The 27,103-nt window shown below is 43.1% G+C and overlaps 1 protein-coding gene and 1 long non-coding RNA gene across 11 annotated transcripts in view; both read right to left on the bottom strand.

The window, feature by feature from the left end:
- Positions 1-27,103, bottom strand: part of LOC146401174 (uncharacterized) — a 1,049,691-nt gene that overhangs the window by 206,670 nt on the left and 815,918 nt on the right. The window lies entirely within an intron of this gene.
- HIVEP1 (HIVEP zinc finger 1) overlaps positions 1-27,103 on the bottom strand; it is a 145,842-nt gene that overhangs the window by 24,800 nt on the left and 93,939 nt on the right. For 5 of the 10 annotated variants that reach the window (XM_013987646.3, XM_013987642.3, XM_013987643.3 and 2 more), the window contains exons 4-7: positions 10,446-16,408; positions 6,718-6,851; positions 5,813-5,988; positions 983-1,084 (exon numbers count right to left, since the gene is read on the bottom strand). In XM_013987646.3, coding sequence (XP_013843100.2) covers positions 983-1,084; positions 5,813-5,988; positions 6,718-6,851; positions 10,446-16,408 — 6,375 coding nt within the window. Of the gene's footprint in view, positions 1-982; positions 1,085-5,812; positions 5,989-6,717; positions 6,852-10,445; positions 16,409-27,103 lie in introns of those variants that run through there. The other 5 variants (XM_084967363.1, XM_084967366.1, XR_014809584.1 and 2 more) reach the window with 5 other exon arrangements.

Raw genomic sequence — 27,103 nt, 5'->3', positions numbered from 1 at the left:
GTTTATTTCCCCTCAAAATTGTGCAGAGATCAACACTTGTATTTATTAACATTGTTAAGAAAACAACCGGTTAACTTTTTCAAAATAATAAACATTTCGGGGAAGCAAACAAATATTTTATTCCACAGATACTTCTGGAGTAGCTATGTGCAAGGCACTGTGTGCTGAGGGCTGTGGGTGGAGTAAATATTACTTGGGCATCAGTTCTGCTCATGATGTGCTTGAGAATCTCAGCAAGGAGGGAAGGGAAGCATGTAAATAATTCCCCCCCAAAAAAAAAACAAAAACAAAAGCTAGCCAGAAAGGGATTCAATGCTTTCAGAGAGCAAACTCTGACACATGACAGGTGTTGAGAAAAGGGAAAAACTGCTTCCCACGAGTGGTGCGGGAAGGGAAAATCAGAGAAGGCTTCATGACAGTGGCAGATCTGAGCTAGATCTCGAAGGGCAACAAGATTTCGACCAATGCAGATGGGGGGCACGTCGTCGTGGGGATTGCGGGCAGGGGCTTGAAGGAGGCAGAGAGCTGGATCGGGGTCATGTGAAGCAGGCAAGTGGAGCGTTAAGGCAGGTGAGAGAGCGCGATGAGGGATAAGGGGAAGAAGGAGGTGGACATCGGATTAGAAAGGATGCTGAGGAAGTTCGGTCAAGGTCAAGTGGCTCGTACCTCATCGGGTAGGCGAATGCAGAGCAATGGAAGACGCGGAGCAGAGGGAACAGTGTGGTCAGACACATGCTTCAGGAAGAGGAACTTAACATCAGTGGGGAGAGATGGAAAGGAAGGAAGACAAAGGAAAGATGGGCAAACCGGTTAGGAGTCTATCGGGTGCTATAAATAAGAGGCAATGCAAACAGGACCTGAGCGGCATCAGTGGGAGTGGAAAGAAGAGTATGGATGCAAAAAAAAAAAAAAAAAAAAAAGAAAAGAAAAAAGAGAGTACATTGTAAATAGCATTTATGAAAAATATGGAATAAAGCCTTACCTGATTCTTCTGTATCTTGTTCATCTATTAAACCTACTGAGACGCCTAAATCCACACATTTCTTGCTATGTGTCTTGGACTTCATGTGTTTTGTCAGATTTCCTTAAGGGAAAAGAATGTTTACTAAGCTTACATAGTATTATTTTGCTATTGCAATCGTCAACACTGGCAAATTCCATTCCTTTTTCAAGTGAAAGTACAGATTGTGGTTATACAATTCTAAGGATTAAAATTTGCTCAAAAGGAAATATTGACATCTATGTTATAATAACCTTGTTACTAGTAGTAATTTCTCTTTTTCAGATTTCTCTCCTCTACTTGGATAAGGTCTACTTTTGCCCTGTGGTTTCTATTCTCTAACCCTTCTTTCTTAGAACATGTTTTATACACACTTCATTGAAAGTCCCTTTCAGACGGCACCAAGACCTCTGGTTTCTGAATCCTCCAACCATTTGTGTCTGCTGGCTTTCCCTCATAGTACTTTGTTTCCTCGCAAGCGTTTTAGTTTTTATTGTAATCGTATCTTTAGCAAGATTGCTTTCCATGGATTCTTAAGTACCCTGGTTTGTAGACACATCTCTGGACCCTTAACCATTTTACAGCACTAATTCTGAATCAGTTTGTGGGGTTTTTTTGGCCTGGTAGCTTTTTCCTCACATGATCCAAAGTCACTGGACAAGGGATGCAGGCTCATTTCAGAGGCCTCAGACTCTATCCCAGGACTAACATTAAACTCCCAGGCCTGTGGGCATATATTTGGTTTGATGTCCCCATGGACTTTTTTCTTTTCTTTTCTTTTTTTTTAATATACTCATCATGCTAGTTTGTAGTTTCTTTTTTACTTCTGGTATACCTGGGGATTTGTCATTCTAAATTTCAAGCTTGGCTATCTATTACTAAAAACTAGAGTTGGTTGTCATTGTATTATAAATAGTATTTCTGTGAGCTGGAACGTGAGGAAGAATTTCCTGCATTAACTTCACTTCACCATATTGACTAAAAGTCTCATGAGAGTATCGTTAAAGGTGTGTTTGCTCTGGCAGCTGGTATACCGAGCTCTGTAAGTATCATCAGGTTAACTGGGAACCACTGGGCACGCTGGTCCCCAAGTGATCATTAATGCAGAGGGAGAGCTCAGATACTCTGGATGATATCCAGCAGCCTGAGTGGATAAGGCCACACACACACACACACAAACTGCCAAGAAGGGAAAATCGTCTCTTTTGAAAGTAAGCAAAATCTTAAGTGCTGAGTTTGGCGAGCAGGGGCAAACTGGTACTTGAGAATGAACTTTTAGAAGAGCTAAACATGTCACAATCGTTGATTCAGATTTTGAACTTGTAGTACCTGAAGGACTTACAAAACTGCTATATTTATCGAACCTCGAGTCCACTAAAAATGAGCTAGGCCCGTGGAACTGATCACGCCCGTTCAAGTAAATTCTTGCACCAGACAGCACGCACGGCATCCTGGAGCTTGGTGCTCACGGGGTTCAAGTGTAAGAGGGGCCTGGCCCAGGGAATGTTTAAGATCTACCAAGACCTGACCTCCGTGATCTACAGATAATGCCTGGCTTAAATGACTTAGCCATGTCTGACATTTGCCTTAAATACACTTAAAAAATAAAACATAAAGCGAATATGGAAAACATTAACAATTACTCAAAGATGATGGGTATACTGTGTTCATTATACAGATACCTGTACGCTTCAAATTCTTCACATTAAAAAGTTAGAAACAGGAGTTCCCGTAGTGGCTCAGATCAGTAAACAAATCTGCCTAGCATCCATGAGGACACAGGTCCATCCCTGGCCTCGCTCAGTGGATTAAGGATCCGGCATTGCCATGAGCTGTGGTGTAGGTCGCAGACGTGGATCGGATCCCACGCTGCTGTGGCTGTGGTGTAGGCCAGCAGCTACAGCTCCGATTCAACCTGGGAACCTCCATATGCCTCAGGGGCGGCCCTAAAAAGCAAAAAAAAAAAAAAAAAAAACAAAAGGTTATAAACAAGAGTTTGTCCATCTTACTGTGGCTAAATTTCCACTAATAAGTCAAAATGCTTTCTAGTATAATGACAATATTAGAAACCAAATTACAAAGTCCAATAGCGGTTCTCTTTCAGAATGCTTTTGTTTCCTAAATGGATAGCCATAGACGGTCATTTGCTTTCTAAGAAGTTAATGTATCATTGTAACTAAGCAAATTTGGGAATGTAAGTTTTCAATAAGCACATTTTCTCATAACTTGAGCTATTAGTTATTATTAATCAACTTAAATAATTTAAAAATAAACAAAACAATTTGCATTTCAATATGCAAAATACAAATATTGAAATGCAAACATCCCCTGGCAATGCTGTAAACTTCGTGCATTGATTTAACAGATACATCTTCCAACAGATTTAATAAACATCAATCTAAATCTTCTGAAAAGCATAAAAGATTTTGTTTCTGGGTTCCTATATAGCTATATAGAGTCCAGCTTTCTGTGATATAAGTGGGACTAAATCTTGCAGAGATGCAACCTTATTGTATATTTCCTGCTCACTGACCTTTAAAGCAGAATAGTGAAAACAAATCAATTATTTAAAATATGCATTCATAAAATAAGCTGAGAGGACAAATGATGAAGTATAGACTTAGAAGCAATACCATCAGAAGCATCAATTTCTAGTGGGACGATCATTCCTGGGAGAGCAGGATGCTATCCCTGCAGACTCTTATTTCTATAGCAGGCTGTTGCATCCCTATCACTTTCCGTTAATAACCAGACACACGGAATGAGAAGTAGAGGTGAACTGGCTGTAGGACAACGAAGGAAATCGCAGTAGGGCAAAATCTAATCTAAAAAGAAGTCTGCTATTATTTAGAGACCTTTAAAAGGTGCTATGGAGTCTGTTCTGCATATATTCACAAAAGGTAGACTTCTACAAGGAAGCGGACCAAAAAGAGAACTGCCATGCCGAGAACAGGGAAGTACTGAATTTCTACTATTTTCTTCACCAGTATCCTTAGCTGGGGCAGCTCTCTTCAAATCAGTATTTATCACATAATTCCAATGAATTATCTGACAAAACAAAAACCTTAATATGAATTCGGATATGCAGCATATTCGAGAAATGAAAGACATGAAAACTGCCAACATACACTGCTCACTCTTCAAGGGTCATTATGCCCTGTCCACAATTTAATAAACATTTATCTAAAATTTTACGTGACATTGTTTTGAGTTATTTCAGAGGCTTGATACTTGACGATTCATATTTTTCTTGGCCAGGAAATATCTGTAGTTTCATTTGGTTTCCCACACAGAAGTTTTCCTTCCTTTCTTGCCCTTATTTTATAAATATACTTAAAAAAAAAATCCTGATTCCCTTTCCTCCTTCTACTGAGAAATACACATATTTTACATTACACCTTGGATCCTCTTTTATTTGGTAGCATCATTCTGTACCTGGTAATGTTTTGTTTGTGATGGCTGCCTATTTAGCAGATGTTTCTTAACCACAGAATCAAATAATTCAAATTATTTAATAGATATTTCTTAACCATGGCATCAAAACCAGTGTAAAAGTAGTATATTGGGTTAAAAGACAAAGCACTTAACCCTATCAAAGCCTTCACACAAGATCAGGAAAATCAACCTGAAATGGACACTCCAATTTCGAAGGAGGTTCTATACCACAATCAAAAAACGACAGAATTGGGGTTCCTCCTGACTCATGACTTCTTGGGACTTTTTAGAAATATTCAAGGCTATCTGAAGAATAGTTTTGGTGCCCCCCCCATTCTTGTTTCAGGTATTACTGGCATTTAAGGAGAGTTATTTTGAAGCCATGTTGTTGCTATATACTATCTCTTTAAATGTCAATAAATATTAGCCAAAAAATGTAATAAATTTTGCTAAAGAACTGATCAATCTTTAAAACAAAAATCACAAAGCTAACCAATATAATTAGAAAAAAACAAGTGTTAACTAAAAAGGGATAAGAGCAGTTCTATAAAAAATTATCAATTAAATATTTTTCACAAATAATTTTATGATTATATTGCTTTATGTTTGAGAGATTCTTACTTTCTAAAGGGAAGTATATGAAATTAAAATCATAAACAACCAATTTTTATATAATGATTCATGAACAAGGAGCCTAACAGAGAAAGCAAACATTTATAATAGTATATTCATTATATGTAACAGGAAATTTTTAAAGGGTAAAATTACCTTAAATAAAAACATAGAAAGTATACAGGGAGAGTACTAAATATAATTTTAATCACTAGTTCTGAGTTCCATAAACATTAAATAGTACAAAAGTTGAAAATTTTTGAAGCTGAAATTCAAGTGAATTTGGGTTTTAAAAGAGCTTCATGGAAAAGAAAAAGAAATGGCTATGCATGCCTAAAATTAGATAATAAAACATGAATGTAATCAGTATAGCTTTACTATAGTTATTAATTTTTTCTTCAATCTTTTAGCACTGAAATGCCTTTACATATATGATCATGAAAACTTCTTTTTCTTCTTTAGCCCCAAAGTAAGTATTTTTGCAAATATATTAGTCATCATATTATGCAACTGTAATTTGGGGAGTGAAATAAAAAAGGGCATTTGCTCCTTTTCAAATGTCATATTTATTACATAGATCCTAAGAGTATGTAACTAAAAACTTTGCCCTAAGAGGTCTAGAAATAGAAGCCAAGGATGCTGACAAGATGTAATTTACATGAGTCTATTTAAGCTACTGCAACTCTGGTCAGAGAATATGTAAAGTTGGGCCTTTGCTCTACTCACTCAATGCACATAAAAAAGGACCATGAAGCCACCTCATACCTTTAGTCTTAAAGGAGAAGTTACAGTAAGTGCAGTGATACGGGCGGACATCAGTATGGGTTCGTATGTGTTTCTTTAACATACTAGGTTTCTTACAACGGATTCCGCATTCTTCACAAATGTACTTTCCTCTTCCCCTGCCTCGGACATACACATACTCTTCGTTTGATTTGTATCTAATTTAAAGAAAAAGAAAACAAATAGGGCAGTTGGATACTATGTCTTTGAGAAAATACTGATGACTAAAATTCAACCTAAAAAAAAAAAAAAAAAAAAAAAAACAAGGCACGGTTTTTTATACTCATCCATATACACTTTATGCACATGTAAGTAACAGAATATTCCAGCTTTTCACATTAACCTGATATTCTGATAGCTAATCAAACAACTTTATTCAATACCAGGTTTATTTTAAAATATTTCTTCTAAGTCACTGGTTTAAAAGTTTTCTTTTTTGTTAAATTCAATCACAACAACTATAAGTACTGAAATATATCTGAGCTTCATTTTCACGACAGTTGGCTTTTAGGATTTGTTCTTCTCATAAGCGAATTCACAAAATATATCAAACAGGCAATGAATGAATTTATCTCTCTTAGAGCAAAATTTCCAGGCCATTCTTTATTGCAAATCAATGTGAAACCAGGGTCCACTCCGAAACCTTAGTGCTTAGCTGCCTCCTAGAACCTACAGTCTTTCCTAAATAGTTATTGTCTTCATCAAAATAGAATTATTTAGCATAATATCTAGCATAAACCTTTGCTATGAAGATTCCGTTATGAAGCTGAAAAACCTTGCAACATTTATAGAAAATCAGCACTCTTAAGACTTCATTCACATGAAAGCAAATGTACATTTAAAAAGTAAGTTTAAATGTACATTTAAGAAGTAAAATTTGTACTTGCCCTCCATCAAATATTTTAATTCTTCTCGGTTCACTTTTGATTAAGGAATTTTCTTTATCTTGCTCACTGTTAATTTCAGAGGCATCTTTATTGCTGAATTCAACTACTGTGGACTTTTGATTACCTAATGCTCTCTGAAAGGGAAAAAAAAAAAAAAAGAGAGACACTAATTTAATAAAACTGAAAACACAAACATGCTAATGTTTCACTTGGAAATTAAAACATGGCAGAGCACAGCGTATACGGTTACCTTATTGGAAGGCATTTCAAGGCAGTAACAGCTTTCAAGGTCATTGCTTCTTTTCCTCCGTAAACTTTACTACAGATGCCTGAATCACAGCAAACTGGTCAATCCAGTGCTATTTAAGATTCCCACTGCAGTCCAGTGACACCCCCAAATAATGATTCTACAAACCCCCACCTCGTATTCCATGAGTTTTTTAGGAAGTTTTTAAACAGACTAACTATAAGTTTTCTTACAGCTAACCAACAGCTTATACGACAGTTTAAGCACACCTGCTCAAGAGTTTATTCTTTGGAGATGGAAAGAACTAGTTACCCCTTATGTCATAATGTCTCACAATCCTAAAACCATGACCTGCTGCCCTTCAACATCAAGGCACTGTGACGTTAAGGCAGAAGCCCAGGAGTTCCCATCATGGCACAGTGGAAACAAATCCGACTAGAAACCGTGAGGTTGCAGGTTCGATCCCTGACCTCGCTCCGTGGGCATTGAGCTGTGGTGTGGGTCACGGATGTGGCTCAGCTCCGGTGTTGCCGTGGTGTAGGCTGGCAGCTGCAGCTCCGATTAGACCCTTAGCCTGGGAACCTCCATATGCCATGGGTGCTGCCCTCAAAAGACCAAAAAAAAAAAAAGCAGAAGCCCATTTCCCAATATTTTATTCACCCCTTCTATCATTATTTTAAACCATAATTATGTTTCCTCTCTCTGTCTTCTCAAAAGTTCGTGAACACTGATAACTGTGAATTATAGATCAAACCAAAACTTAGGTCTTGGCCTGATGCTAAGTAGAATCTCTAGATAAAGGCAATGAACGTCAGAATGACAGTGTGTGCTTTTCCTGCAGAAACACTATAGTGACACCACCTTCTAATGTTACACAACCGCACTCTTCACAGCCACTTTTTTCACCCCGCGGCCCCATCTGCTCTCACAGATCCTTGTGGGGCAGGCAGCACAGGTAGATCACAGCCCAGTGAGGAAGGAAGGTCACGCTCAGGATTAAGTCACTGGTCCAAGGTTTAGAGTTAACAGCGAAGGCTCCAACTCCAGCCCTCTGGCCAAACCCAACACAAGGCTGCAACTTTTCTGATCAAGGACTTCTTTGTTACAAACTTCCTTCAAAAATTACATCACTAAGCAGACAGCTATGGTACAGCAATGACTCCTGGGAAGGCCCTGTCCTTACAAAGCCAGGAGTAAAGAAAAGCTGCTGGCCTGAGTGTCTCAAGAAGGTGGTAAGAGGAGGCAATGACCCTGACGCTGACCCATGCAACTGTCTCCTCTTTAAGGCAAACACATCAGGTTTCCCCACAATTTGGAGCACACATGTGCAAGTGCGCACAGACACAGACACACACACACACACACACACACACACACACACACGCACACACAGGCACTCTTTATCTTTATACCTTTAACAGTAATCTTATCTCTTATTTTTTTCTCAATACCAAATTCCCACTTGTTTTTTGTTCACTTTTTTGCTAAATCTGGCTTCTATTCACCAATGAGCTAAATGCCAAAATCTTTATTATTTCCTTCCTTAGTCGATAAACTTGACTGTTCCATGCATTCTATGTTGCTGACACCTTGTTTCTCTTAGAAACGTTCTGTACTTTAGCATCTATCTGCTCTTTTCCATTCTGAATTATTATTTTGAATTACAAATACACCAACATTTGGGCTGTGCGTTAACCATCAACCCAGTACACAGTCCTCCATGGCCACTTGCCCCTATGACTCAAGTCTCAGGGGTATTAGAACTATTCGATCCAGATACCATGTTGGAACCTGTGTCATCTTTGTTTGAACTCTTGGCCTGAACAAGTCTCCTTAAAGTACCTTCTTTCTTGATCTGTGTGATACCACTTTCTCCTGGCGTTCCTCCTTCCTCTTTGAACAAGCTCTTCTGGTTTCCTGTGTGGGCTTTGCTCATCCATTCAACCCTTTAAATAGGAGGGAATCTCAGGATCCTTTCCAGGCCCTTCTCTCTCGAGGAACCTCATTCACTGTACCTGGCCCGTCTCCTCGAGTAAGCTCATTCATTGTACCTGGCGCCTTCCGCCTTGACCGCTCTCCCAGCTCCGGCTCTAGATGTGCACTTCCAGAGGCTTTTCCTCCTGAGGCACCTGGTACTGAAGGAGAGTCAGTCACCCTCCACAGGCACTTCAGGAACAGACGTCCAGGAAGCTCTGTTTAGACTGTCATGCTCAAGCCTCGTTTTCCATCTGATTTAGCAGATGTAGAGTCTGCGCATTTAAAAATTAAAGTCTGAATGATTTGGATGCACCCTCCTTCACTGAGCAAGAACCGCTGGCGGTGCCCTACCACCACGCATAGTCTCTGGTCTTCGCCAGCGTCTCCAGCTTCAAAGTATGTCACTGTTTCAAACTCCCTGCACCCTCTAGCCATGCTGCACTCCTTGGAGTTGTTTAAATAGACCCCATTCTGTCTCATTTCCATGTCATTTGGCAGACTACTATAATTTCTCATTCTTGTTTGCCTGAAAAAAAAAAATCTCCATTTTTTTTTTAAATGACTCAGCTAAAATACCCCACTTTTGGACTAATTTCCTTGTATCCATATCTCTTCAAGCTACTGGAGACTGCCTTCTTTTTAAAAAGTTGTATACACTTCTAATATAACACTGATACTGTGGCTCTTATCGATAAATAAGTATATATTTATTTATGAACCAATGTTATGTGCTTGTGAACCTGCAGAGGTGAAGAATTTCATCTATAATTCTGAACGTCCAGCATGCAGCCTAACACCCTTATCTCTGTACCTATTCTTAGTCATTTAAATAATTTCTCCCACTGTAAAAAGTCAAAAACTCTAATAAGACTAATTCCATACATAACTCAAACTTATAGTTTTACGACCTTACTCCACAAATCTTGACCGAATCTGCTCAGTTATCAAGTGCACAGCTGGTTATTTTGTAAACCTCTCTGGGACTAAGATGATTCTCAGGGCTCCACGGGAAGAGAGCTAGGATGAGCATGGTGAGGGGAGAGTGGTCAGGTTTGCAGATAACGAGTATGATGTCTCTCTATTTCTATTTTAAAAGAAGAGTTTGCAATATCCACACTTCTATTCCCCTTCCTTAGCAGGGACACAGCATGCACATAATCTGCTCTCACCTACCAAGAAAGATAAATCCTTTATACAAGAGAAAGAGGCAAGTAAAACTATGATTATCTGTTCCATTAAGTAAAGAGGTAAATATACAGCCAATAGGAAAAGAGTGCTCAAGGCAAGTTGTTTTCAAAATATTTCCAGACAGTATCACTGAAAGGATCTGGGTAACCTTTATCAGTACAACTCACTGGGCAAACTTATCATTCTTTCTTTCAAATAACTCCACACTTGTAAAGCACAATTAATACAACTTCCAGTTGCAATACTTCAAGGCACCCAGACATGGTAAAACTAATTTGCACAATCTATATTTGAAGATAAATGATATTTCAAGTACCTTGCTTAAGTTGCTTTTCCACTTGCTGGAATAGACCAATAAATCTGACTTGAAATGGGTGGTTACTGCTTGACAATATAGTGACTTTCCGGTCTTCTGTTTTGAGTTAAGGAGCGAAAGAGCAACTTTTGTAGGCAACCCAAGTGGATTGGGGTTACTGGCGCTTACTGTCCAGTCAGTGTAGGCTGAAGTCTTCTGGTCATTCTGGGGCAGGTGCAGTGCCTTCTGTCTCAACAGGTAACACCACGTGAAGCTGGTCATAGTTTTCAGGCTGGGGAAGGATGGCTGCTGTGAGTCACTGGCCTCACACACAGAAGGAGTGGTGGCTACAGGGTGACTCTGTTCTTGGATGTTCACTTTGTCGCCTTGACTTTTAACCCCCGGAGACTTCCTTTCTTGGTTACTGTCTACATGTTCCAAAGGAGAAATGTGAGCACTCTCTGTAGGAACAGGTGAATTTCTAACTGAAAGAGTTAATGATGCGCCCGACTTGATGTTTTCAAATTCCTGCACTTCTTTTATAGGTTCTATAACCGCAGGCTTGGAGTGTCCTGAGGATGAATTATCAGCTGGTGAAACATCAGTCAAATGAACAGCCTCACTACTAACTTCCGGGCGAGGAAAAGTTTCCTGCTCCAATATCACAGCTTCAAGGGGCTCCGTGGTACAAACCTGCCTCACCAGAGCAGGCTTCTTCTGCTTACTAACCTCATTAGCTCTCGAACTCAGTGGCTCGAATGCTCTAATGTCCGTTGCACAAACAGCTCCATTTTCATCCTTGGCTCGCTTTTGGTGCTTTTCCATGGCAATGTCTAAACTATTTGCCGGAGAGAGCATCCTTTTACTTGAAGCTGAAGATTCTTGCTGAGGGGAAAGTCTACCAATAGACATTTTCTGAGTTATGGGCAAGGATTCTAATAGAGAGGGATTTGGGCCCAGCTCTGAAAAAACATTTTTGCAAACGAGTTCTCCCTCTGGGTTTGGCAAAGCATTCTGGTGATCGTTTTGTGATTTTGGCATGGAATTTTGCTCTTCGCTGACTGGCACCATACTACAATTAGCCTGGCAAATTGGCTGACTGGATAGATCTTGGGTCACTAGGATTTGTGGCAGAGGTGTGACTGTGGCAAAACAGTATGCTGGGACCTGACTCTGTGGATGCACCGGCAGCGTAAAGGATGCTGGCGCTGTCGGCCCCTGACCACCGAGAGGCCCGAGCTTCAGGGCTGGCAGCGAACACGAATGAGATGTAGCTTCGACTAACTTGGTTGGTAATGTTACTGAGGTCGCACGACGGTCAGCCCCAGCAGGATCTGAAGGAGTTGGCTTTGGCCGAGGATGTACAGGAACAGAAGTGCAAGGCTGGCCCAAGGGGACCACTGGACACTGAAGTTGGTACTTGGGAGCAAAGCAATCCTCACCTTGAGAAGATACACGTCCACTGGGGCTTGCATCTGGCTTGACACTCTGTGTAGACACTTGCAGAGACATCGGTGCGTTTGGGTGGCTGAGGGGTGTACGGATTTGATTTAACAAACTGATGCTAAAAAGCTGTTGAACAGGGAAGATGTACGTAGAGTTGGAACTTGAGGTTTCTGTTCGCAGATCCTTAATTTGAGTCTGGGAGTGCAGAGTATTTGCAGGAAACTCAGCTGAAGGTGTATGAGCGAGCTGGGCCCCCTGAAATGGCACTGTGTTCACACCCGCAAGAGCAACAGTTTGGAAAGAGGACGGGTGCACAGGAGACAGATGACTCTCTGGAGCGATGTTTAAAGAGATCTGTCGCATCAGTGGGCCTCGCCTTCTTTCCAAGAGAGGCACGTGCCCGGTGACCCCCACGCCGGAGGGGGATGGTGGAGGCTGCAACTCAACAAGGGCTGCTGTGGAAGGTGGACTTATGTGTCCGCAGTCAAAGGATTTGCTCCGGAAATCAGAGACCTCCATTGCCGTCTGCGCGCTGCGAGTCTGCTCTGACGCAGCTCGCCTCATTTCCCGGTGGCCTGCGGGAACACTGAGGGTGTTGGCGCCAGTGGGAATCATGAGGAACTCGGCTTTATTCAGAATATCGATTTGCGGGGAGCCCTCGGTCTTAGAAACGTCCTCCACGTCTAAGGAAGCTGAGAAGCTCGAAGTGTGAGATAAGCTACTCTCCCTGCTTAGGCTTCTGGAGAGAGTGGAGTCAAAACTCGATTCGGTTGAGGAGTGCTCCATCTCAGCAAGACGGAGCCTCTTCTTTTTGGGTGGCAGTTTCTCTGTTGGCAATTTGGACAAGGTTTCACTCCGCTGGGGCCAGCTGAACTTCTCTGATCGTTCCTGATCGTGGCCTTGGCCTTCGAGGTCCCGATCTGGCTCTTCCGTGACCAGAATTTCTGGCACTTGGATGTTGTGCTGCCGAACAAGTCTAGAGGGCTGGCCTAGCACATGCCGTTCGCTGGAGATCTTTCTCGCCCCTTCCTGCAGTTCTCCTCTCGGCGCATCGGACGGCGCAGGCTGGCGCGGGTGGGACGGCTTCCGGGGAGGGCGGCCCTCCTCTTGGGAGATGGCTGCGAGGCTCAGAGCCCCAGGCTGGGCTGCTCTGCTCAGCTCCTGGAAGGAAGCTGGGGAAGCCCCTTCACGAGGCTCGAGCTTGTCGAAGGACCCGGGTCTGCTCAGGGAGTTGGTGTGCTGGATGACGGAGATGCCAGCGCCGTGTCTCTGCAGCTCCGTCTGGTCCTGGGCGGCCGGGCTCAGGCGCTGTTCCGCGATGGTGGACAGCTTCGGGTCCAGGGGCGGCTCGGGGGCTCTGGCCCCGAGCTGAATCTGGGAGGGTGGCAGCTGGACGGCTCTGTGCGGCTGGTCACCTGTTCCGACCGCGCTCTGCTTCAATATGCTGGGAGCAGAGTCCGCCGCGCTCTGAAACCGGAGGCCTTCGGAGCTTTTTGGAGAAGCTCCGCTTTCGTTTTGCTGAAGTTCGTCGTCATCTCCGACGCTTTTCATTTTCCTCCTTTTTCTTATCTGGGGCGCCTGCTCCCAGACCCCCGTCGAACCGGCGACCCTGTAGTGCAGAATTGGGGGCTGAGCGCCGCTGGGCGCCGGACTGTGCTCGGGGTCTCTCAGAGCTACCTTTGTTTTTGGTCCATGCAACTCTGAACAGTAAAATTTCTTATGGTTTTCAAAATTTTCCAGTTTTCGGTACCTGTTTCTACAGGTCTCACACTCAAACATGGTCCCTCGCCCTTGGTGAGACTTCTTCTTTTCCAAGTGTGAGCCCGCGGCCGGCGCCTTGCTCCTGGCTGCCGCGGACTCACCAGCAGGGGTGCTTCCTTGATGGCTCTCCTCCGAGGACGGTGCAGCACCGAGAGCGTGACTTTCACTGGCTGAAGAGTCTTCTACTGCTGCTTGTCTGACAAGGGTGCGGGGGTGTCCACTTGGGGGCACAGAGGTGTTAGGTCCTGACACAAAGACGTCGTCGTAGAGAGCGCTGATTTTGTCGTCAAAGGACTGACTTCCTCTCAGGGGGTGCGGGGGCGGGATGATGCTGGTGGGCACCGCTGAGTAGCCGGTGGTAGGCATCGAGTTACTTCTAGTAATAGGCAGGCAGTCAAGGGAAGGTACAGACAGGAGAAACACTTGCTTTGATTTCTCCGTGGGGGTGAAGGGGGACTTGGGTATATCGGAGCTTGAACTTGTCCTCCGTCCCATTGGTTTTAAATCAAACTGGAAAGAATCTTTGAATATGTATGATTTGGGGGAATCGATGCTTCCCCGTCGGGAGAGAGACGTTCTCCGTGGCTTTACACTATCTAGTTGCTTATCATCTACCAAAGCTTCATTGTCTGAGATAAGCTTTGATATCCGTTCCTCAAGTGTTTTTGTTGCCAAGGGTGGGCGCATCTGACCTGGGAGAAGTGATGCTTTCTCACCTGCTGGTAGAGCGGAAGCTGCTGGTGCACTGACACGAGGGGCAGAGGGCCCAGGATTCTTATCAGAGTCCTGTTCTGGGGTGGGTAACGTTCTGGCAAAGGGAGTCGGGGGGCTCACCGTTTGATCGGCACTTTCAGAACGTGAAAAGTAACCAGAATCGGTACTTCCCAAACTGCGGGGACTCAGAAGAAGCTTTCCTTGCTGCTCTTGGGAATAATCTGTCGCCTGCTGCCTTTGGAGCTGGGCATGTGCTGTTCCCACGTGAGACTCTTGTTTTCCTTCCTGCTGACTCCCGGCCTCCTTCTGACGGGCCTTGTCCTCAGTCTCCAGGGAGGCCATCCAGGCTGGGTGGGACAGCACACGGGTTACCTGGAAGTCTTTCTGTTTCTGTGCACTAGAGAGTTCAGGCTTGGAATCTGAAACCTCTGGACTATCAACTCTTAAAGGTGACACGCTGAGGGGGTGGACCATAACCTTTGGTAACTCTGTCACAGCCTGTGATTCTGAAGACTTGTCCTGTAGTGAAAAGCCACCTACTACCTGATCGGGATTGCTTGGAATGGAGCTTGATTTTGGTACAGCTTCCATGTTGGGTACCCTTTTCATTAGCTGCACGGGCTGCAGGTCCATGGAGCCTGGGTCGGTCTGCCTCTCATCGGCAGCGCCCTCCTCTTCACTCTCCCCGCTATCTTCCACATCCGAATGGATACTAAGTGCTTTGGGGGACTCGTGTGACAAGAATGCATCTGGTTGCAGGATGAGACCCAGTTTGATAGTATGTGCATGAGACTTTTTGTGCTTGTATAGGTTGCTTTTAGTCTTAAATGAAAACCCGCAGGTCACGCAGGGATAGGGTCGCTCTCCAGTGTGGGAGCGGATGTGCTTTAAAAGCACACTGGGCTTTGCACAAGCTCTATTGCAATACTCACAAATGTATTTGCCTTGTTTTTTTGGCTTCTGATCTTTCAGAAGAAGATTGCACATTTGTTCCACGCTGTGATTAACGACAGAGGCGACAGGAGTTGAGTTATAAATTGGCGTGGGCGGCGACTGCATCGAAGGGGCGGGGCTTACGGACATTGGGGCAGCAGAATCCACCTGCTGGTTTGGAGGAGTAACCTGAGTTCTACTGGTGGGTGAGGCCACACCCACGGATGACGTCACTGCCGCGTTGTAAGCGTGTTCAAGTTGGGCGTTCTCCCGATTTTGCAGACCCGTTAGCGGTCTTGTAAAACCAGAGCACGCTGGAAGCTGCTGATTTTGTTGGCTAGGTTTAGAAACAGGGTGTTCATGTGGAGTATACGAAGGAGAAATGGACTGAGCTGCCACTTGGTCGTTCTTCTGAGCCACAGACAAATGCCCGGTGAAGGTCCGCAGAGGAGGCTGTGATGGGGCAGCCGGTTCTTGTGGAGTCGGATCTGGGGCAGCCATGGTGCTGTTGTTTGGCTGAGAAGGGGGTCGTACAGTTTTATTTGGTCTCAGTTTTTCGATCTTAACTGCACAAGACGAGCCCTTTTGTGACAAGGTGCTCAGTTCTGGCTCCATGGCTTTCAGTAAGACATCAAACGCGGTGTTTGCATACGAGGAGGGCGGAGGGCTGCAGTTCGAGGAGATACATTCACTGTGGTCAGTCCTGCTTTTGCTGGACAAAGAACTAGAGTCACATTTTCCCCCTGCGACATTGAACTTGGCGGGGTCGGAGCCTTCCGACCTCCATCGACGCAGCTCAGATGGGTGCTGCAGAAACGAGGGCTTCTTTGGGGTGACGGAGTCTTCGGATTTAGCGGCCTCGGCAGTTATCCCAGGGGTCTCTCCGTTGTGTTTGGTAAATTGCTTCCCGTTTTTTACAGGACAGTGATTCTGCTTCTTGTGGGACTCCGCAGCGCCCGGAAGAACAGCAAAAGAGGAGGACTCTTCTGTATTTTGCTTGTGTTTTGCCTGAAGAGGATTTCTCAGTGGGGATTTTGGTATCTTTTTCAGGTGATTCTCAGCTACAATCTTTTTTCGTTTCACACCTTTAAGTGATTCTGGAGTTCCTTTAATACCAGCTTCTAAAATTTCTGTTCAAAAAAGAAAAAAGAAAACCAATTGGTAAAATGGCATCTACACCAACTATGTTTTTTTTTAAATTACAATTACTGTCATGAGGGTGATATGACACTTGAAGAAGACAGTTTAGGGAAAGCCTGTTTTGGATAAAACTGCATTCCAACAGTCTGTCAAATATTAAGAAAGCTGGCCATCAAAATTTATTGAAACAATCATGCTAAGCCCTAGTCTTAGGATACTTCTAGAATGCTGTGTTCCTCTCTTGACCTCCGATCTCACCAGAGTCCTGACACCTAAATTAACCTCCCCTTTCACCTCTGCAGCTGAGGACTCTACGCAACAGTGTGAAAGAGCGGCCTACAAAGAAGAAAACTCAACCTTTTAATGCTGGGTCTATGTCCTACCACATTCAGTATCTTTTAAAGCAAACTTCTCAGCAGTTTCTAAATAACAATATTGCTCCAAAACACTCTTAGGAGAACAAAGGTTATCACCACACAATAATTTTTAGAGCAAACAGCGCTGATGATCATGGATATTCACTGGTGGAACCACGAAGAACCGCTAATATAGCAAGTCTATCAGTCAACAGAAAAATACAAAAGTTAAAAAATAACACACTTATTTGTGGTTCTTCAACAAAATTTAAAAGTCATAACATCGAAATGGCCCTTGCTTAAAAAAAAAATTACCATTTTAACTGAAATAAAATATTCAGGAGTTCCCGTCGTGGCGTAGTGGTTAACGAATCTGACTAGGAACCATGAGGTTGCGGGTTCGATCCCTGCCCTTGCTCAGTGGGTTAATGATCTGACGTTGCCGTGAGCTGTGGTGTAGGTTGCAGATGCGGCTCGGATCCCTCGTTGCTGTGGCTCTGGCGTAGGCCGGGGGCCACAGCTCCGATTCGACCCCTAGCCTGGGAACCTCCATATGCCGTGGGAGCGGCCCAAAGAAATAGCAAAAAGACAAAAATAAATAAATAAATAAAAATTTAAAAAAAATAAATAAATAAAATAAAATATTCAGTGGCTATGTTTCTTTGCCATTAATGATAGGTGAGTAGGTAGATAGAGCTAATTATAGGAAAGAGATGAAATTACCTCTGTTTCTCCCTGTGTTGAAATCACCATTTAAATGGCATCAACCACCCATAATATCTGTCAACTATTGTATTTTTGCGCAATAATTGCTCGCCATAATTTGTTTTGGTTTGTCTGATTCTTGGGCACATAAACAGGAAATTTTCAAGCTTATACTTACTTGCGGAAAAGTAAGTAATAGAATTCCTCATTATTTTCAAATAGCTGTTACACTGCACCTATTGGAAATTCCTATTTAGACCAAAATGTCTACACCAAAATAACCACTTTGCATTGACTGAGGTATTCACATAAAATAAAAAAAAATCCTAGGGAGTTCTCCTTGTGGCTCAGTGGTTAACGAACCCGACTAGTATCCATGAGGTTGCGGCCTGGCTTTGCTCAGTGGGTTAAGGATCCGACGTTGCCATGAGCTGTGTGTAGGTCGCAGACATCCCAGACACGGCTTGGATCCCGAGTTGCTGTGGCTGTGGTGGAGGCCGGCAGCTGTAGCTCCAATTCAGGCCCTAGCCTGGGAACCTCCACATGCCGTGGGTGCGGCCCTAAAAAGACCAAAAAAAAAAAAAAGAAAAAAAAAATTCTAGTCATCTTGGGACATCAGTTAATATGTTTTCATGTATTAATTTAATGAAAAAATACATACTAATCCACTAAAGGCACATTTACCCGCCATAATCAGAAGGGCAAATAAAAATGGAGGGGTCTCATGATGAAAATATTTGAGGTAAAGAAAAGTAGAGAAAAATCAGTATTGTTGATGCCTTTACAAAATGATGTTGAGTAAATCTTTCTTTTTTATTCTTTACGCCACTGATCTACAACATGATGCTTCCCCACCGGGTTTCTCTCTTCAAGATCAATGCAATAAAGTGAGTGACGTACTTTATGCCTCTCATTAACTACACCAAGCAAGTGGGTGAAATGAAAAATGATAATCAGCATCTCAGGTGAGCTGCTGCCCCACTCACTCCCCAGGAGGAGCACGGAGGCTGGCTGAGCATTGGTTGGGGTAGATAGGTTTAGTTTGCTATGTTTTACATACTTTTTTGGAGTAAGATTTTATTTTTAGATAAAGTTATTTGTAAAAAAATAAATAAAATAAACAGTCTTCCACTCCAAAGAAAAAAAAAAATGCAAAAATTCAAACCACAAGTAAAACACTCAGAAATACCATATTAAGTTGTTGTTGTTTTTTCTTTCAGCATGTGGAAGCTCCCAGGCTAGGGACTGAACCCTCGCCATGGCAGTGACCCAAGCTGCTGCAGTGACAATGCCAGATGCTCAGCCAGCTGTGCCAAGAGAGAACTGACACATTATTTTTTTTCTTTTTTTTAAAATCATTTTTTGTATTATTATTATTATTTGTCTTTTTAGGGCCCCACCCACGGCATATGGAGGTTCCCAAGCTAGGGGACTAATAGGAGCTGTAGCCGCTGGCCTACACCACAGCCACATCAGATCCGAGTCATGTCTGCGACCTACACCCCAGCTCACGGCAATGCCGGATCCTTAACCCACTGAGCACTGCCAGGGATCAAACCCGCAACCTTATGGTTCCTAGCTGGAATCGTTTCTGCTGCGCCATGATGGGAACTCCTGTGCTATTATTATTGTTTGCTTTTTAGGGCCCCAGGTGTAGAAATTCCCAGGCTAGATGCTCAATTGGAGCTATAGCCGTCGGCCTCCGCCATAGCCACAGCAACATGGGATTGAGCCACTTCTGTGATCTACACCACAAGCTCACGGCAACGCCAGATCCTTAACCCACTGAGCAAGGCCAGGGATCGAACCTGCATCCTCACGGATACTAGTCAGGTTAATTTCCACTGAGCCATAAGAGGAACTCCTGTATTACTACTTTTTTGTCAGTTGATTTACATTGTTCTGTCAATTTCTGCTGTACATCAAAGTGACCCAGTCACACATCTACACACAATCTCTTACATTAGCTTTCATCATGTTCCACCACGAGTGACTGGATATAGTTCCCTTTGCTATACAGCAGGATCTCATTGCCCATCAATTCTTTTTTTTTTTTTTTTGGTCTTTTTGCCTTTTCTTTTCTAGGGCTGCTCCCATGGCATATGGAGATTCCCAGGCTAGGGGTCTAATCGGATCTGTAGCCACTGGCCTATGCCAGAGCCACAGCAACTCGGGATCTGAGCCAAGTCTGCAACCTATACCACAGCTCACGGCAACGCCAGATCCTTAACCCACTGAGCAAGGCCAGGGATCGAACCCGCAACTCATGGTTCCTAGTCAGATTCGTTAACCACTGAGCCACGACGAGAACTCTCATCCATTCTTAACGTAACAGTTTGCATCTATTAAATTTTAAAAATTAAAGTATAATTGATTTACAATTATTTCTCTTTTAATTAAGTATACTTGATTTACAATGTTGTGCCAATTACTGCTGCGCAGCAAAGTGACCCAATCGTACATATATATATATATATATATATATATATACACACATTCCTTTTCTTATATTATCTTCCATCATGGTCTGTCTCAAGAGGTTAGATATAATTCCCCGTGTGCTGTATAGTAGGACCACAGTGCTTATCCATCCCAAATGTAATAGTTTTAAAGGGATCATTCTATGTATGTTTTAGACAAAAAGAGTACAATTCAACTTTGTACCTAAAGAAAATGAAGCTCAAGTGAAAAGAAAGGTATAATTATACTTAAGATCCCTATTTTTTATAGAGACAATTCCCCTAAAGTTAAGAATTTGAGGAGTTCCTGTCATGGCGCAGCAGAAACGAATCCAACTAGGAACCATGAGGTTGCGGGTTTGATCCCTGGCCTTGCTCAGTGGGTTAAGGATCTGGCGTTGCCATGAGCTGGGGTGTAGGTTGCAGACTTGGCTTGGATCCCACATTGGCTGTGGCTCTGGTGAAGGCCAGTAGCAACAGCTCCGATTCGACCCCTAGCCTGCGAACTTCCGTATGCTGCAGGTGAGGCCCTAAAAAACACAAAAGACAAAAAAAAGAAAAAACACATTTTAAACAGATTTTTATGATGAAGACCAGCGTATCTATTTTTGATGAACATTTATAATATTTACATTCTATTTACATAATAGCTATTTACTTCTTGAACTCTTATCTGAATTTTTACACTGACCTGGTACTAATACACCCCAATTCTTTTCTTCGAAACTCTGTACATGCCTTTGCTTTTGGGCAAAGAAGCTCAAAAAGGAAGCCTTCTGTCAGCCTGGCTGGTAGTGAGGTGACTTGCCTTTTATTGCCTGCATGTCTGCAAAAACCTTTATTCTCAAAGTCTAATAATAATAACTAGTAGCTCAGAGTTGGCCATTATACAACTTTTAATTTTTTTTCTTGGAATATAATGACTTCTAAAAGGAGATGCATTTAGTTTATTTCAGAAAAATTTACTTTAATTATTTCCTCAACTACATTTTCTGGCCAATTTTTTTCTTTGGGGTGGGCTCCTTTACTTTGCTGAGGTCAATTACCCTTATGATGATTTACGTTGCCTCCATCTTTTTGTTTTTCTCCTTGGCTTTTTCTAGAATTATCCAAAGCTTTCCCCCTTACACCAATAATTCAATTTTCAGGCCATTAACTTCCTTGCTGTTTCAGATTTGTGTATTAGTTTTGGACCGATGTTGTTTTGTTCTTATTTTGTTCCCTTACGTCCATATTTCCCACTTCATCTCATTTTATTGTCTCATATTATGTTTGAAGTGTTGCTTTAATACATTTATGATCTTATTAAGTTCAATGTTTAAAAAAACGCTTCTGTTTCTGAGGTACTAATTCCTTTAAGGCTGAGTTTTTCGTCTGTCTCTTCATGTTCTCTCTGCTTTTCTACTGCCTGAGATCCTGGGGAATCCTGGGGGAAGTCTTCCGTGGAGAACACGTTCCTAACAGTGTTTGGCAGAGTTGTGTTCATTCCTCTCCGATTTTGCTGGATCTCCTTTTACAGGGCACAGGCTCCTTGTTCAAGGGATCTAATCCATTCCATCATGGGAGGTTGGAAGGGGATGGCCCTGGATGTGGCATCAGTCTCTAAAAGCAAGGACTTGCTGCTGCTGTTAGATGGGGAGAAGATGGTGGAGGGGCTGAGAGGCAGATGTAAAAAGAGGGAAGGTACCAGGCACGTGTGGGGTGAAATCCCATCCGATCATCCTAGAGGTGGAATTAAAGGAGGTTGTGGTGATTGTCACGCCTCATCCCTTGCTTCTCAAGATTTGGGGCTGGAGTGCACAGAGGGGGGTGACCAAGCCAGCTGAACAGCAATCAGAGACAGAACCAATTCCCTGGAGCGTGAGGATCCATGGGTCTTGACGCATCATACTCTCGGGATGGTTTTCTCAATTCAGCTTAATCTTGATCAATGTTACACCTATCAGAGCGTGACTGGAGTTACGTTCTCCTGCCCCCTTATCGCCAGGAACAAGCATAAGGGCCACATCTTAACATCTGGTATGCTGTTACCATAGCAATGGCCGCATCTCTAACATCTGGTGCGCCGTTACCATAGGCCATGGAGTTCGGGTGTGCAGAGCAGAATGCCTCAAAGCAGAAACACAGTTTCGGAGGGGAGGGGGCAGTGGAGCAATGTTTACTCAGCACTTAGGCTTCTCAATACTTTTAAAGGCAATCTGCTATTATGGTAGACTAAAAGGAAGATAAATTAGAAGCAGCAGAAAGAGCATGAGACCGTGGGCGGAGGCATGCAAGGATAGGCTCACTCACTCACCTCCCAGTGCATAGCCTTCTCTCTGTCTCGGAGTTCAGACGTTGCTTACGATTTAGCACCATGTGATTCCAGAGCTGCTGGTTGTTGTTTTTTTTTTTTTTTTTTTTTTTTTTTAACCAACAATAAAGCTGGACATCCTTGGGGCACATAATTCCCTTTGTGTGAATGATGAAGTACAACCCTCTCTCCTCATGCAGGGAGCACAACACACGCTCAGATGGGGAAACGGGTGGGAAAGGTTCAAAATCAAGGTCAACCAATTGCTGAAAATTATATTCTGATCAGCAGGCTACTAGAAATGGCTGACAATCAGGCAGCAACTCTGAGGCATGAGCAGGTCAGACAAATCCAAATAGGAATTCATTTAACAGACATGAATCATACTTAGAAGAGGGACCAAAATTGGCAGCATAGCCACTGTCAGAATCTCTGACCTGCTGGGCTTCATAAAAAAAAACCACCTCGTCATCAGATAGGCAGCTGAGAAGCTTGGGAAAATGGCAGAGGCCACTTGACTGGAAAAAGGTGACTGGTTAGGGAAAGAGAGCTGAGGTGGGACAAGGGGCGGTTCCACGGCTGGTGGCGGCATGGCGAGCTACGACCTAGCCGTGCGTTTAAAACCCTGCCTTAGAGGTCGTCGCGGCTCAGTGGTTAACAAATCCGACTAGGAACCATGAGGTTGTGGGTTTGATCCCTGGCCTCGCTCAGTGGGTTAAGGATCCTACGTTGCATTGAGCTGTGGTGTAGGTCGCAGACGCAGCTTGGACCCCTTGTGGCTGTGGCTCTGGTGTAAGCCGGTGGCTACAGCTCCAATTAGACCCCTAGCCTGGAAACCTCCATATGCCATGGCAGCAGCCCTAGAAAAGGCAAAACGACAAAAATAAAATAAAACAAAAAATAAATAAAACCCTGCCTTGAAGGACAGTCCATCTGTTTTTCCCATTGACTCAAAGACGCACCAGTGTGAAAGACTGCAGATCCCTCTCAGGTCTTGGGGACCAAGGACCACCTATTTTCTAACAATTGAGGGCGTGCTGTGTCAGGGTCAGGAGATCAGAGGCACCATTTAGAAGGCCTCTCAGAATTCCTACAAGAGTTAAAATGCCACCTTGAACTCAGGGAGGGACAGTGGGCCTCTTCGCTGATTCAGAGCAAGAAAGCCTGTGAAAGCTTCCGCTTGCCAAGATTCTGCTCAGCTTTCCTCTCTATCTGGGAGGACTTGAGCTAGTTTGGGAGGGAAAAAAATCCATTCCCTTTCCACTCCGCCAAATCTCAAACTTGGTCTCCATGCAGAGATTACAAATTGTAGCAGCAGATCCAGGACTAGAAATTTTCAGTGGGGAAATGGTTAGGCTAATTATGGCGGAGTCATTTAACATTATATCTCCATTTAAAATAATTACAAAGATCACACAGCAATATGAACATTGTGATATACTAAATACACACGCATATTCTTTTCTTTTCCTAGAGAGAGGTCTGGGCTAGAGGCACGGATCTGGGAATAGAAAGGAAGAGCTGTCTTTATAAAAGCACAGACATGTTAAGCCAGAAAGAAATCTGCCGTCAGAAGCTTGGGTGACCCCTATATTCCCCCATATTTAAGGGTGAGCTAGGAATGACAAGAAACAGGGAGTAATAAGGAAGATAAGAGCAAGAGCGAAGTGCCCAGGAAGCCAGGCTTTAGACTTAGAAGGAGGAAGATGTGAGCGACAGTGAGGAGACGTGTGGGCGCTGGGTTTGGGGGCCATTGGGATTAGAGGCCATTATCTCAGAGCAGTTGTCAACTGGGTCGTGGGGGTAAGAACCCTATTGCAAAAGGGCAGGGAGTAAGAGGGGCCTGGGGAAGAGCGAATACTGCCCACCCTCTGGGACTCTGGCTGAGAAGGGAAAGAGAAAGGCAGAAGGTCCGTATCAGAGAAGAGGAGATTAAGGCGAGGTTCCTTTAGGATGCGGCGGGGGTGGGGGTGAGTGTACTTATAAAGAGGAAGAAAACCTCAACGGACAGAAAGAGAATGAAAACGCAAGACAGGTAACAAATAAATTAATGCGCAATAAAGACCTGTGCTAGTGGTATTATCAGGAACCGACTACACAGATGTGGGAGCAACTAAATTTCACTTAGCAAGGGTCACAAAGCCACATCCATCTCCAAGTTCTTCCCATTTCTCCTGGAACGGAATTCAAACATCCAATGGCCAAAAGCAAGCCTGGTTTGTCCAACCTGCCTCCACACCATTCAGACTGACTCACTATGCTTCAACCACACATGAATGCTGACCCCCCAACAAGGCCACCTCCCTCCTGCCCCTGGTAACCTGTACTCATCATGCCTTGAAAGGCCCTCCCGACTCTCAACTCTTAAGTGGAGGAATCGCTTTTAACCTTTAACTCCTAACACCAAGGTTACCTCTAGCTGTCCACTTGCCTAAAGTATCTGACCCGTACTGCCTAAACCGTGTTCATTTTTCATAATTATGATCACAATCTAAAACGCCCTATCTGGAGTTGCCATCGTGGCGCAGTGGTTAACAAATCCGACTAGGAACCATGAGGTTGTGGGTTCGGTCCCTGGCCTTGCTCAGTGGGTTAACGATCCAGCATTGCCGTGAGCTGCAGTGTAGGTTGCAGAAGTGGCTTGGATCCCACGTTGCTGTGGCTCTGGCGTAGGCTGGTGGCTACAGCTCCGATTAGACCCCTAGCCTGGGAACCTCTATACACCGCAGGAAGCGGCCCTAGCAAATGCAAAAAGACAAAAAAAAAAAAAAAAAAAAAAGCCCTATCTATCCATTTAGATTAGAATATAAGATTTATAAGATCTTGTGTTTATTATACATCCCTATGTATCCAGCCCTTAAGAGGTATTGAAAAAGGTAGTTGCTAATAAAATAGGCCTCTGTGTAATTTCAAATAACAAATGCTGAAGAGGGTGTGGAAAAAAGAGAACCCTCTTACACTGCTGGTGGGAATGTGGATTGGTGCAGCCACTGTGGATAAGAGGATAGAGGTCTCTTAAAAAACTAAAAACCGTTACCATATGATCCAGTAATCACAGTCCTGGTCATATATCTGAAGAAAACTATAATTCAAAATGATACATTCCCCAATGAACATTCTACCCCAATGTTCACGGAAGCACTATTTACAATAGCAAAAACATGGAAGCTATCTAAATGGCCATTGACAGAGGAATGGTTAAAGATGTGGTACATATATACAATGGAATATTACTCGGCCATAAAAAAGAATGAAATAATGCCATTTACAGCAATGTGCATGGACCTAGAGATTATCATACTAAGTGAAGTCAGACAGATCAAGACAAATATCAAATGATGTCACTTTTATGTGGAATCTAAAAAATGATACAAACAAACTTGTTTAACAAAACAGAAATAGACTCTCAGATATAGAAAACAAACTTATGGCTACCAAAAGGGGTAAGGGGAGAGGGATAACTTAGGAGTTTGGGATTAACACATACATGCTACCATATATAAAATAAACAGTTACCAAAGACCTACTGTATAGCATAGGGAACTATACTCAATATCTCATAATCATCTATAACAGAAAATAATCTGAAAAAGAAAATTTGTGTGTGTGTGTATATGGGTGTGCGTGTGTGTGTGTGTGTGTGTGTGTGTGTGTGTGTGTGTGTTATCACTTTGCTATACACCTGAAACTAACACAACACTGTAGTCAACTATACTTCAATAAAAAAATTCTTAAAAAAAGCTTAGAGAACGCCAACGGAATGAATAAGAAAGACCAAAAATGAGGAAAGAAGGGAGGAAAAAACAGGAAATAAAAGTTAAAGAAAAGGAAAAAATACCCAGACAAATCATATTTAAACCGCTGAAAACTAAAGATAAAGAGAAAATCTAGGCAAAGGCACTGAGAGGGTAGAAAAATACATACAGAAAAGCAAATATACAAACCAAAGCCAACTTCTCAATAGAAACAATGGAGTGACACTTTAACACTACTGAAAGAAAAAAAAGTGCCAACCCAGAATTCTATGTCAAAAAATAATAGTTTTCAAAAGATGACAGCAAAGACTTTTTTTGGAAAAACAAAAGCTGAGAGCACTCATTGCCAGCAGAACTGTACTGAAAGGTTACAACTTTAATTTGGAGCTACACATATAAAGAAAGAACCCTGAAAATGGTAAAAACAAAAGGAAATTTTCAAAAGACTCTTTTCACTGTTGCTGTACAGTAGAAAAAAAATTGTATTGGGGAAATAACTATTAAAAATAATTAAAAAAAGAGAAAAAAAGGTTTTTTTTAAAGTGTCATCACTTTAAAATATAATGCCAGGTAAAGCTGTATGGCCCAATCTGAAACAATGGCTCTGCCCCACTCCCCAGACCTGCAGGCAGGCTCCCTGGCATGGCAAAGGAGCCTCTGCAGAGGTGAAAAGGTTAAGGCACTAAAATGGAGAAACTCCTAGATTAATACAGGACCCCTTCAAATTCAGTCCATCCATCGAAAGAGGCCTGAGAGAGATCTGGGTGTGAGAGACTGCATCAGCCGTTCCCGGCTTTGGAGGTGGAGAAAGGCGGCCAAGATCCAAGGATGGCAAGTGTACTAGAGAGGCTGGGAGTGGCCTTCAACTTCAGCCAGGGCAGGTGGATTCAGACCCTCAGACACAGGGATTTAATTCTGCCAACAACTGGAAAGAACAAGGAAGCAGACTCGCCACTAGAACCTCCAGAAAGAAACATGGCTCTGTTGACACCCTGACTGTAGCCAAGTGAGACCAATTCCGGCTTCTGACCTACAGAACTGTAAGGTAGGAAGTGTTTCTTGAACTGCTGAGTTTATTATGGTAATTTATCACACAACAACAGAAAACAAACACAGG

The sequence above is a fragment of the Sus scrofa genome, chromosome 7, assembly GCF_054392235.1.
Source record: "Sus scrofa isolate SSC_HxYL_T2T_F1_AM1 chromosome 7, Sscrofa_HxYL_maternal_Yorkshire_Landrace_v2.0, whole genome shotgun sequence".
Lineage (NCBI taxonomy): Eukaryota > Metazoa > Chordata > Mammalia > Artiodactyla > Suidae > Sus > Sus scrofa.
This window is presented reverse-complemented; position numbering and strand designations above follow the sequence as displayed.